General features: G+C 39.0%; 1 protein-coding gene across 1 annotated transcript in view; it reads right to left on the reverse strand.

The window, feature by feature from the left end:
- myo3b (myosin IIIB) overlaps window positions 1-14,411 on the reverse strand; it is a 619,900-nt gene that overhangs the window by 566,424 nt on the left and 39,065 nt on the right. The window contains 1 exon segment of the mRNA XM_051930711.1: window positions 8,964-9,109. Within this exon segment, the coding sequence (XP_051786671.1) occupies window positions 8,964-9,109 (146 nt within the window).

Below are 14,411 nucleotides of genomic sequence, written 5' to 3' on the forward strand. Positions count from 1 at the left end.
AGCTACACACACATTATATATTTATATTGTCACACACGTGTGAATAGGAGGCAGCTGAGTGGACCGAAAGAAGGTAATTCTACCCCAGGCCAGGGACTGGCGGGGTGCACTAAACCTTCCTTTGTTTTCTCTGCAGACCAAATACAGGAAAACTTGCCTGATTTCTCTTCAAAGACGTCACTTCCGGTTCGGGCACCATCTTGGAACATCACTTCCGGTCCCGGCATCCAAGATGACATAATTTCCGGGACCTTTTTGTTTGAAGAAATCAGTTCATGCTGAGAACTTCAACTGTGCATATATATATATATATATATATATATATATATATATATATAGAGAGAGAGAGAGAGAGAGAGGAAAGCCAAGCAAAATGACACCTTTTATTGGCTAACTAAAAAGATTACAATATGCAAGCTTTCGAGGCAACTCAGGCCCCTTCTTCAGGCAAGATGTAATACATCTATTATGTAATACATGTATTACATCTTGCCTGAAGAAGGGGCCTGAGTTGCCTCGAAAGCTTGCATATTGTAATCTTTTTAGTTAGCCAATAAAAGGTGTCATTTTGCTTGGCTTTTCTCTGCATTCATAATGGCTAACACGGTACAACACCCTAGTACTGCAGATATATATATATATATATATATATATATATATATATATATATATATATATATATATATATATATATGGAAGAGAAGGTCTGTGATACGGTTTGCATATTTGCAGCTGGAGATCCATGAAGGGAGAAAAAAGAATCACGTATCATAAAATAGTTTTTTATTCCTGAGCTTTCAACCCCTATCAGGGGTCTTCATCAGAGGATAATGCTTAGACTTACAAGAATCAAAGGCAATATATAGCAACACATTCAGTGGGGGGGTGGGTGGAGGTGACTAAGTCAGTATGATCAAGGGGGGGTGGGGGGGGGGTGTATAGGACACACATTCAATTGGGACAATGTAAAAGTAAAATTTAAGGCCAGCATTAAAAGTGCCAGAGAGTTGGCCGAGTCTTGGCTATCAGATGAAAACACCATCAACAGACACTTGGACATAAATCCAGCATATGCCAACTTAACAAGAACATGTACACAATAAATAAACTTTTGGAAACTGAGTTATATAGGCCCTTACTTTAAAAAAGTGACATCTATCAGATGTGTCAGAATTAAAAATTTGACAGCTGCATGCAGGACACTTACTTACAGAATCACAACACTGTCATCAACTCGATAACCTATTATTATTAAACATTTACATTGAAGCCATCAGATCTCACAAAGAAATGTCCCAGATGGCCCTGTCATGTCCCTTAAGACAGACAACAGAAAGCACAGTAAAATATCAAAGATAAAAAACCATTGGCAGAGGTATTAGACTGAAATAATACAGTGTGCTGGCAAACACTACACATGTAACTACTGACATATACTACAGGCATCATCAAACTACAAAAAAATAAAAAATATGTGCAAATATAGTAAAATCATACTGTATTTTAATTACAGATTCATATCTATACATTGAACAACATATAGTAAAGACGATCATCTGAATATTTCTAGATATGCCTGTTAATAAAGAATGTATATTTATGACCTAAAGTTTGTTTTCTAAGAGTGATTTCTGTTTTCTAAGTCATTTGAACAACTAACATTTCTGTATTTGAGTTAAGTGTCATGATTTTGTCAAGCTACTGTCATACAGCCCCCAGACGACTTTCCAGTTTGATATTCTTTTTGTTTGTATGTATTTCTTTTTTTTTTTGGTAACAAAAGAAAAAAAAACCTCTTGAATTCAATGATACATGCTTTAGTGGTTTATGCTTATTCATTTTGTATGGATAAATTCTTTGTTTTCTCACTACGTTTGCCAGTCAGAGCTGCTTTTTCTACTATATAAAATAAATAAATAAATAATACTACTTGATCTTTCTCTTATTTCCTGCTACTATATTTTCCACTTTGCAGGAAGTGACAAGATAGCTGCCATTTTGAAACATTACGTGCAAGAAGACACTTCCAGATAAGACTGATTATACTTTAGCAGTGTAACAATTCAAAAATCTCACAATACAACACTCACCTGTATTTTGTTTTTACGATATGTTAACTATTTGATAAAGTCCTTTGCACATTATGTCTGTGTACACTGGGGCAGGCTCTGGCGACCTTTGCTATTCCAGTTACACCATTAACAGTCAAGATACATTGACATTGGACTTGTGTCATGCATGCGCACCTGGGGACCACCCTCCAGGCTGTGAGAAGGTAAGCAATACCACCTTGGGACAAGAGGAGACGCTGGCGCTAACCATTTCTTCCCTCTCCACTACAATGATGATAGCATCTGGCCCCTCCCACAGTGCCTGGAAAAGTCTCCACCCCTTCTGCCCAGGATTGCATAAGTACAGGCATCCCCAGAACAGGCTTTATTTTGGAGCTGGACCTCAGTGGTGACAGAGCTCTCACTGAACTGCCATACCTTTAGCTACTGAAAGCCCTATAAATCGCGTGCCAAGGGCACTAGATTTTCTTTTTTCCTTTTCTACAGATAAACAGGATTGCCTGATTTACACCCCAACCTTTGTTCTGGCTTCCTTAGTCTGTTCACCTGGTCACACTAGGCATATATATCTGTATTGATTCATCTACTGTGTTTTTTGAGAGTGGAGAAATGCTGATGGTAGAGAGAAACCAGCAGAAGATCAAATGCCAATACCTGTCTGACTATGATCACTTACGCTGGTCCAACTTAAAGTCAACTGACATGATTTTGTACAGAATAGGACACTAGAGACCTCTGATTCATCCAATGCAAACACTAGGATCAGAGGCACACTCTACACATAGCAGAATTGGACTAGTACTTAGTGCAGAGTGTGTGTCGGGGATTGACTTCAGCAGTATGGTGCTCTAGATATAAGAAGGTCTCAGACCAGCACAAGACACTGTGAAAAGCATACCCCCGGACACAGAGAGACAGACACCAGAATGTCCAAAACACACTTCTTTATTTTCCTTACAGCACCACAATGCCTTCATCCACCAACTCTCTTCCTTTCTCTCTTTCTCTTCTTAACAATGACCTCCTCTCCCCTCCTCACAAGCTTTGTCTCCTTCCTCCCAACTCTGGCTCAGCTTCTGGAAGGAGGTGGCCCCCTTTATAATAACCTGGATGGGCTCCAGGTGTTCCGTCTGACCTCACTTCCTGGTGTGGTGGAAGTGTCAGGAGGGCACTCGGAAGCACTCCGGGTGTCCTCGGAATTTCATCCGGCAGCACTTCCCGGTGTGGCGGAAGTGCCACTCTCCAAGGTTCCAACCATGTCTGGGCGCCCCCGGCGATGACTCTGTCTTCGCAGAGGGTTTAGCTTTACGGCTCCGTGACCCTCATGCATTCCAGGGAGGCGGCCCACCTGCTCTCCAGGGAAAATATTGCCACATTTCTGGTCCCCTGCTTCTTCCGGCGTCCTGGCGGGGCAACGTCCCTGGGCGTCTATGACAACACACACATTTGTACCCTGTCCTCTGACAAGTCCCTTTGCTCAATGGACTATTCATGCTTTTGAAATGTTTAAAATATATGATTTGTGATTTCCTGAATGTCATGTCCACGATATTCTGTTCAAGGCAGTAGGCAAACAAGGTCTTAACATAAAAGAGTTGGACTTGAAACTAAAAGGTTGCAGAATTAACTCTGACTGCAAGATTTTGTGAAAGTCATGAAACCATCACAATTATCAAACAGAGCATTTTGGGAAGACAGTTGACACAAAAGGCACTATATCGTAAATGCCTGAAGGCATGTTATGTTTTTTAAGTAATGTCAAGAATATTGTATTGCAAACTGGAAAAGTAATTACATTAAAATTAAAAAAAAATTAATGAAATTCATAAAAAAAAATGATCTATTAAAATTGGATACTTTAACATTTTCTCTGATATATTAATTTTGTGGAACTGATATACCAGTAAATAGCCCATTTTCTAATTTGTATTGTGATTCCAGGTTAAATTCAGCTTGTTTTCTTAAAATTTGTCAGGGTTTTAATGATCTTGTATTTCATCCTGTTACAAGGTGCCATTTTGCTTGGCTTTTCTCTACATTCATAATGGCCAACATGGTACAACACCCTAATCCTATTACAATGGAACAGTATGGGAAGAATTATAGGACTGTTGAGCTTCGTTGGGCTGAATGGTCTGTTCTCATCTAGATTGTTCTAATGAATTGTATTCTGACTGCTTTACGACATTCCATGGTAAGTAACAGCGGTCTGCTGATGAAAGGCATCTGGTGATGCCACCTCCACATGGCATTAAATGTCAATCTGGACTCCCTTTATTTGTTGCTCCTAGCTGGTGGAACGAGCTGCCCACCTCTGTTTGAACTGTTGACTTCCTCGGTGTGTTTAAGAAGCATTTGAAGACTCTCTTGTTCTGTCTAATTGATATTGAATTTGTTAGGTTTTTGCAACCTAGAAGTTGTAACTAACTTGCATTTTGTCCTGTGCTCTTCACTTGTTGTGATCAGTTTTGTACTCTTGTCCTGTAACACTTGTCACCTAACAGTGCCCCAAACCAATGTTTATTCGATTATGTTGACGTCTTTTGTATGTTATTTTGGAAAAAAAGTGTCTGCCAAGCAAATAAATATACATATAGTATGTTCCATGAAGTGGCACGGTGGCGCACGCTGCCTCGCAGTTGGGAGACCTGGGGACCTGGGTTCGCTTCCTGGGTCCTCCCTGTGTGGAGTTTGTATGTTCTCCCTGTGTCTGCGTGGGTTTGCTCTGGGCGCTCCGGTTTCCTCCCACAGTCCAAAGACATGCAGGTTAGGTGGATTGGCGATTCTAAATTTGTGTGGGTGTGTTTGTGTGTGTCCTGCAGTGGGTTGGCACCCTGCCCGGGATTGGTTCCTGCCTTGTGCCCTGTGTTGGCTGGGATTGGCTCCAGCAGACCCCCGTGACCCTGTGTTTGGATTCAGCGGGTTGGAAAATGGATGGATGGATGTTCCATGAAGAACACTATATAAAATTGAAATTGATATTTATGGATTATTTTTATTTCGATAACTTATTGAATACACCATAAATAATTTTCAATAGAACAGTTTTCTATGTGCTATTTTTACTCACTTCCCAATAAGGAAATGCGTAGCCTTATTCTTCATGGATAATTGCTGTGACCTGTTTTACAGAAGGACAAAAGCGCACCATGATTTCAGTAAATTCTTTGTGACACTGTGACTAGTTTTAGAGCTGGCGTAGGGAAGATGGAGATAGCATTGTGACGAGGAGCCAGTGACAGCCTCATCTGAATATGAATGCAGCTAATCAGAAATGCAAATTGTAATCAGAAAGGGCAAATTTACAAAACGTGTGATAATTGTGTGATTGTGCTGATAGCGAAAAAGGTCAAACGCTTGTATCATCAAAGCGTTAAAATGGCTATCATTCAGAATTAAACAAGTACATGAATGAAAATTTTAAAATATGAATATTATACTTGCTAAGGAGAAAAATATATAAAAGATTCAAAAACATAGTGACTCTTTCAGCTTTAATTAAAATGGAATATTTTCCTGAAGCTTTGTTTTAGAAGTGCAGTGTTCCTTAAAATAATTACTTTGTAAATGTGGTTTGCTGTTTTAATTCATTTCAAAATACTAGTAAGACACTCAGCTCTTTGCTTCATGTGATGCACTTGATTTCAAAAACAGACCTGATTTTATTTAAAAACTGAGGCCAAACCAGGCAGGAGAGCTTCAGAGGGAACCTCAGCACTCATGTTAATTACCTAGCAACATCTATAACTACACACACACACTCACTCACACACACACACACACACGCACACACACACACACACTAGTAATTCTGAATTGATGTGGACTTTTCTTTGACTCTGATTCATACGCTGCACCTTACCTGCAGCTGAAAATTAAAAGCAAAATAAAATGAAATCGTATTTCTTACACACTTCTGGGTTATTACGATTTTCTTTAGTTTTAACATGTTTTGTAGAAAGAAAGAGCAACATGATGCAATTATTTAAAGGGATTTGTATTTATCAGTTTGTCTCCATATTAATAACAACACAGAACAAATTATTCTTTCTCACCTCAACTCTTTTATTTTACGGACACCTTTACCCATGTCGACTTACAGGATCAGGGTACAATAAATGTATTTAAATCTACTCTCTATATATAAAATCCTAAGCCTAAAAGTGCAACGATTTTGGGTGATGTTTTTATGTCACTTTTTTGTCACGCTTTAAATTGGGCTTATTGTAAAACCTACATATATATGTTTGGTATCATTCTTTTCAGAATTTATCAAACTTTAATGTGATGTTATTAACTTTTCAGATTCTTATTCTGTTTTTAAATTATAAACTAAAAAATATCAAGAACTCATGTCCCGTGAGACGACTTTGTGCCAAGAGATTTAACTACGCCCGGGTCCGGAAATAAAAGACAAAGAATAGGACAGCTTCTGTGCAGGCTTTTAAATGTTCAAAGCGCCGCGCAAGATGCAGATCATACAGCACGGCAGAAGCAGCAGCAATCCAGCAGCTGATTGAGCAAAGAGGAGGTAAAAAACAATTTGTTTCCCATTGTATCACCATTTAAGAGGGGGTTTCGGAGGAGCAACTGCGTCTCCTTGGGGTGCGTTCAGCCCCCTTCTTCACAACACGAGTGGCAGAGACACAAAGTGGCTGGCGCGTAATGCAGGCCGGGGGGATTGGCATGCAAAGTGAGCAGGGGGGAACCCACCCTAGTACTTATATATATTTATAAAACTTGTGACACTGGTAGGTTAAGTGACTTGTTCAGGGTCACACAGTGAGCAAGAGGCAGAAATTGAACCATCAGTCTTATGATGTAAAGTCTGTGCGTCTTTAGTTAGCATTCTGGCAGATTAAATGTCTACCTAGTGAACGAGTTTTAGGATTCCTCAAGCCACAATGCAAATGTTTGTGTGTACACCCACTGCATAATATATAACTAATATTTTATTTGCACTAAAAGGAGTTAAGCTAAAGAATGCATCTAACCTGCTTATTCCTTCATTTTTACATTTTGATAAGAAACAAAATTAAAAAATTTAATGAGAACATACAGATGAAAGTATCCGAATGAAGTTAATTTTTGTCACACACACACTGTAGTTGTTTAAATGGAAAGGCAAAAGCACCAGATGAAATACCAGCAGAAGTGTGGAAGAGTTTAGGAGAAGAGAGAGTAGATAAGTTGTGGGATCTAATGTAGCAGATCTAAGAACGGGAGGAGTAGAGGAACATTGTGTCCGTACCCATTTACAAGGGGAAGGGCAATATTCAGGATTGTAGGGATAAAGCTGATGTCACACACAATGAAAACTTGGGAAAGAGTCATAGTGAGAATGCTTAAGGAAGAGACCACCACAGGGGAGGAGCAGTTTGATTTTATGCCAAGGAGAGGAAAAACTGATGCAGTCTTTACATTGAGACAACTCAGCGAGAAGCATCGTGAAAAGAGAAAGGATTGCATATGATGTGTATTGACTGCCACATCAAGAAGTCTGGAGAGAAAGGAGGAACAGAGAAGTATGTGAAGATTTGTCTATGAGGCAATGAGGACTTGGGTTGGCGTAACAGACAAGATCCCAGTTTGAGTAGGGCTGCATCAGAGGTCTTCTTTAAATCCTTGCCTCTTTGATCGGGTTATGGATGTGTTGAGTCATGGGATCAAAGAAGACCCATCCAAGTGGTGCAGGCTTTTTGCTAATGACATTGTGTTGTGTAGCACCAGAAAAGAGGAAGCTGGAAGAATGGAGAAGGGCTTTGGAAGACAGAGAGATGAACATAAATAGGAAGAAGGCAGAATATGTGAATGACGATCAAGATTCAGAAGTTAGCCTTCCTGGAAGAGCTACTGAAAAGAGTTGATAAATTTAAATGACTAGGATTAGAGATGTCTAGCCCAACATGGAAAAATAGATGCAGAGCTAATCAATAGAGTGCATTGTGGATGGAACAAATGGAAGAAGGTGTCAGAAGTACTGCGTGATTGAAGAATTAAAGCAAAGGTTGAAGGTCAGGTTAAGACCAGCAATCATGTATGGAGCTGACGCATGGGCAGTAAAGGGAGAGTAGGAAAAGAAGTTGGATGTAGCAGAAATGAGAATTTACTAATTGAATTTAATTTGAATTTACTAAAAAGGACAGAAAAAGAAATGAGTCAATCAGATGTACAACAAAAATGAGAGAGATATCTAACAAAGTACAGGAAAGTAAGTTGAAGTGGTATGGACATTTGATGTGGAGAGACAATGTGGGCAAAAGAGTGATGGGAATGGGAGTACAAGGGAAGAGGTAGTGAGGGATGCCAACAAGGAGGTGGATGGATAAAGTAAAAGAACATTTGAAGGGAAAGGGACTGACTGGGGAGGAGGTGCAGGACTGAGCTGTATGGAGAAGGTTGATCAAGCACATAGAATTTGGGAAAAGATGAAGAGGAAGAAGAAAAAAAAAGAACAGGAATACTGTAGCAGTTTAAACATTGACCAGTCTGGCAATTTACATAACATGAGCCCACTTAAAGTCAAAGGGCACTTGATAGGTGCAGCCTGCCAACGAGGTTTCATCCATTTTCTCTCTCCATTGGTCGCCATTCAACTCTGTCTTCCAAACCTCGGCTCTTTTCGGTCCCGTTAATAATGTTTAGTATGTACAGTATATGAACTGCAAAATATGCAAAAGCTGACTGGCAGGAAGGACTGACTGTACATAAACGCTCAAGGTTGCCAGTTCAAGTTCAAGAGCTTTTGTAAATTACAGTCAATTTCTGATTTTATAAGTAGCACTACTTTAAGTAAAATGCCTATCAATTATCTTTTCATTGTTAACTTATTTACTGGTTGAAGCAAAAACGACCATTTCAATGGGTCAAGGGCTCCATCTAGTGGCTTACCTTGGGATTTTGAATAAGGCTTTCACTGGGTGGATTTCTGCTAAAGGGGGATCACCGTCACCTAATTCGATAGCAGTAATACCGAGAGACCACACGTCACAACGTGCATCATATGAGTAGTCATACTGCTGTTCGCAAGCAATGACCTGCAAAAAGGGACAAAAACAAAGCATTAAGCATTCACATCTTTTTAAATATGTTGTCAATACGTACATAACGCTCAATATAATCTATGGGCAGCATAACACAGCACTGCTCCCTTGCATTTCATATTATGTCTCTGAAAATATTTAACTTGTTTTTTCATTAAAACAACAACCAGTTTCAAAAGGAATGTGGAAAGCATATTGTGTAAGTAAAAAGAGTAGAAACCTAAAGGCTGGTGGTTTACTTGTCACTGTCTTCCAGTATGACACTAAGCAAATGAATATCTCAGCACCCATCTTTGAAATACGTATCTGTATGTTTCTGGTTATTACATGCAGTAAGGTTTACACGGTATTCCAATAATGTGCATAGATATCCATCCATCTATTATCCAACCTGCTTTATCCTAGCTACAGGGTCATGGGGATCTGCTGGAGCCAATCCCAGCCAACGCAGGGCGCAAGGCAGGAAACAAACCCTGGGCAGGGCGCCAGCCAACCGCAGGGCACATACACACACACACACTAGGGACAATTTAGGATCGCCAATGCACCTAACCTGCATGTCTTTGGACTGTGGGAGGAAACCGGAGCGCCCAGAGGAAACCCACGCAGACACGGGGAGAGCATGCATACTCCACGCAGGGAGGACCCAACTGGTCTCCTAACTGCGAGGCAGCAGCGCTACCCACTGCGCCACCGTACCGCCTGTGCATAGATATGCGAAAAATAAATAAAAATGCAATATATATATTTGCTTTACTTTACTGAGCTATAGTTACAGTGTTATCAGAAAAAGATTTTAACCTACTAGGATGACACTAGGGTGTGATCATGAGTTTGGTTGCTATATTTTGCCTTACATCTATCGAGTTAACTGTGTCTCTCACCAGTGAAACATCACAACAATGAAGTAGGAGTCGCAGATAGCAAGTCAAGTTCAGTTTAATCATGGGGTCTCCATCCTGCTTTGTAGCGTAAATACAGTCCTGCTCTGTTATTTGCTTAAAGGAGGAGAGAGGGCTGTTTAAACATTAAACAATAAAAGTATCAACAGCGTTACCACTGGAACTCAAATATGGCATCAATTAAAAAAGAAAAGCTAATATACCTACATACTATAGACAGCCTAAATACAAATGTATTTTTTTTTTTTTTTTACAAATGCACGTTATTTGTTTATTTATATACAACCAGCTATCCATGCTGCAGTGTTACCATGGATTTTCACAGGTTTAAATTTATATTTGTTACTTTGCTATACTTGTTCACAAATTGAGAAGAAGCAATCTTATCACCGATGACCAAACCCTTTTTCATGGCTTAGACCACATATCTTTTGTAATTACTGAATTACTGTCTTCACACCTTTCATACACTTGCCTTTCATTTGCAAGTCAAATTACATCCGTGTGTCTTTTAGATTCCTAGCCAAATGGAGAGTGTGCTGCAGACTCCCTGATTTAATGGAGGAATGGCAAGGGCTGCAGACATGGCAGGACTGTTGCAATTCCATTTTTTATTATATATATTTTTATCTTTACTCTGATCAAATTTAATTGTAGTATTATTAACAAGATATTTATGAGGCAACAGAATAGAATGCAAAAGACTGTAGATATTCTTTCAACCCCTACCTACAAGAATCAGGCAAATATACACAACACTACACTACAATACAACGCAATACATCTTTATTTTTGAATAGCACTCTTCACTGAATGCAGGCACAGAGCACTGTGAACAATTCTCAGTTAAAATACAACTACAGATTATGCTAATTACTAAATACAGAATTAATATACATACAGTATAAATGCAGATTTGTTAAAACACACAGGGAGCAAGATAGAACTGTTTAAACATAAATGGAAACTAACAGCAGCCATAAATAAAAAATGAGACCAAAACATCCTCTGAGAGCAACTTCTCCCAACCACCCAAGAACAGTTTAGTGACCAACAAGGCCTTTTCCAACATGATGGAGCACCAGGCCATAAGGCAAAAGTGATAACTAAGTGGCTCAGGGAACAAAACATCGAAATTTGGGGTCCATGGCCAGGAAACTCCCCAGACCTTAATCCCATTGAGAACTTGTGGACAATCCTCAAGAAGCAGGTGGACAAACAAAAACCCACCAATTCTGACAAACTCCAAGCATTGATTCTGCAAGAATGGGCTGCCATCAGTCAGGATTTGGCCCAGAAGTTGATTAACAGCCTGCCAGGGTGAATTGCAGAGGTCTTGAAAAAGAAAGAAGGGCCAACACTGCAAATCTTGACACTTTGCATTAACTTAATGTAATTGTCAATAAAAGAATTTGAAACTTCTGAAATGCTTGGAGTTCTACTTCAGTACACCATAGAAACATCTGACAAAAAGATCTAAAAACACTGAAGGAGCAAACTTTGTGAAAACCAACACTTGTGTCACTCTCAAAACCTTTGGGCATGACTGTACACATTTGGGTTGCTTGGGAAAAGGCAAAGGATTTTGTGTTTGTCTTCAAGCCCCTCTGGTGACGGTAATTCTCTGCTGCTCCATGGGTTGGATCTCTACAGTAATACCTTCTCTTTCTCTCACTGAGACTGAAAGATTGATGGCTTTTCCATTGATGATGTCACTTCTGGTGTCTGTCCACCTGGACTCCCCTCTTCCTGTCGGAAATGGCCTTAACCAGAAGAACCGCCATCTTGGTAGTCGAATCTAGACTCCCGTCTGAAAGGATGTAACTTAATAGTTTACCCGTGTTTTATTTCTCTGTTTTTGATTCTTCTGTTATATGGGATTTGCCTACAGGTGCCCCAAAACTTCTCACTGTCTTTGCTTTGTTATTACACCACACATAGGGAACAAAACAAATTACAACCATCACTGAGATCAGACAGATTTCTACTTTCACTAACCACACACATTGAAAAGAAAATATCTACAGACATCTCTGACATCAAACAGAACACAGCAGCAACAATGCCTTCTCACTACAGTTAATCTGCATGGGTGGAGAAAAGTCAGCTTCCATTCTGCACCATTGTTAGGACAAGTTGGGTTGTTTTGTTAAAGAAGGACAATTAATTTCTCTCTCAGCCCACACCTCCAGCAAATAAATAGCAATGACATTATCCTTCTAAGAATTTCAAACTATCAATGCATGGATCCCTTTCTTTAACTTGACAGCTTCTGTTACCTCTGGTGTCCAGCAACAAGCCTGAAGAGTTTCCACTATAGACTACCTTTGAGTCATATTTGTTATAGCTTCAGTCACGACTGCGATCTTCATCATGGTGTATTCACACTTTATATCCTAACATAAGATACAGTTCTCCTGGAATTGGCAACTTAACCCATTCTGAAACAAGGCATCTGCTACTCAGTCCAGCAGACATCCCATTTGAGCCACCTTATATGGCCTGGGATTAGAGGACACCACCGCATGGACAGGTACTGTTATGATAAGCCTTGTTTTGAAGATGGTGTTAATTATGGATAATTTACGATAAGCATAAAAATCCAACAAAACTTCTTACCTTCACATTAGGCAGTTCTTTGATCCCTCTCCACATATCACCATCATTTTCCAAGAGAGCAATTGGACTACAGAGTCAGTAGGTGCTACTATTCCAGGCGACTGTACTCATTATCTCTATAGTTCAGTGCTTATACTCAAACAACATTCAATTTTTCTTTAAAACCAAAACTTTCACATCTACTCATCTACTGAATCTGAACAACTCCAGTTGTGCGGCATCCCATCTAGGGGTTCAGGAATATCCAAAACCGTGGAGATCACTCCCATGGAGCAATTCCAAAATAAGATCAAAAAAACGTTTGATTAAGTGTTCTGATTCTTAAACGAATGCTGTGTGTAAAAGTGAGTGTGATTAGACCTACACAGTATTTCTCAATGGGCTACATTCCCACCCGAGCAGTTGCACTCCATGTCTGAAGAGCCAGGTCTTATTGTCAATTAGTAGTATGCTTAGATATGTCACTCCCTTGTTTATCACCAAACTGGTACTGCACTTCACCCAGTCTCTGGTGGTGCGCCTGGCCTTTCCTTGTCTTCAGAGGTGAGATTTGAATCCATACCAAAATGAGGCAAATGTCAACCTGGATGTCACTGCAAGAAGAACACCTGGCTGGGAATTTTACTTTGGCCTAGTGTAGAAATTAAAAAATTCAAAGTAATTTTTGTGTTCATAAGAAATTCTTACAAATGCTTTCAATTCCATTCAGGCGACTTTTGTCTGACACTTCCAGTACAACAAAACCCTCACGTATGATATATCATTCAACTCATTTTGTTGTGTACTTTTATGAAGGTGTAAAGCTTTTTAAGGATTTCCCATATTGTTCTCCATCTAGACTGGAAAAATCCAAATTTTTAGGCCATTTCTGCACTATTTCATGATAAAGAGCAACCCGATAGGTGTCTTCTGCAAAAATGGTCAGAGCGCTCTTGAAAATGCACATGTCACATCATCCAGCCCCAGAGGTTCACCCTCTAATGGGATATGAAGGGGTCACAAAACTTCTCAAAAATAGAGATCGGTAATAAAGGTATGTGGAATGTCATTTTCAATTTCAAGATTGCTGATCTTGAATATGATAACATTTTTAATATTTAATTCTTTACTAGTGGGCCTAGCCCTCTAAGGGCCACTTCCAGACAGTTATAATGACAAATTTCAAACAAAAGCATGTAGGGATTCTTTGTAGACTATTTCAAGGTCAGTGATTACAAATATGATATTATTTTTGATCTTTTTTGCCTATTACAATAAACAATATTTAGACTTTAAGCATTAAAAGTGAAGCAGGCATTTTAATATTTCAAATATTTCATGCAACTATTCTTGTGTATTATGCACTTCTAACTCAAGAAGTAAATCATTACATTTATTACAAATTATGCTAATTCGGACTCTTTTTATTTTAAACCCCTGTAATTAATTATTTTTATAATAAGATGCAATGAGATGTACAAAATATAAGTCACTTCTGAAAAATCCAAACCAGTAAATGATTTATTATGTGGCAAAGAAATTACCGCAATTGTTTTAAAGTCTTCGGCAGTTTGCATTCAAATCTAGGTAATACCTTTTGTATTAGTAGTAGTGAAAACATAAATAAATACTGTAAACTTCAAACTGAAATAATTTAGCATTAGGCTATTACTTGCAACATACTGTTGTTATTTCAAGAGAAGTTATTTTTTACTGTTATATGCAGATTATATTTTAAACACAAAAGAAATCCCGTCAAATTTAATTGACCATACAAAGAATCTTGTGGCATTAAT

Source organism: Erpetoichthys calabaricus, chromosome 8 (assembly GCF_900747795.2).
Source record: "Erpetoichthys calabaricus chromosome 8, fErpCal1.3, whole genome shotgun sequence".
Classification (NCBI taxonomy): domain Eukaryota; kingdom Metazoa; phylum Chordata; class Cladistia; order Polypteriformes; family Polypteridae; genus Erpetoichthys; species Erpetoichthys calabaricus.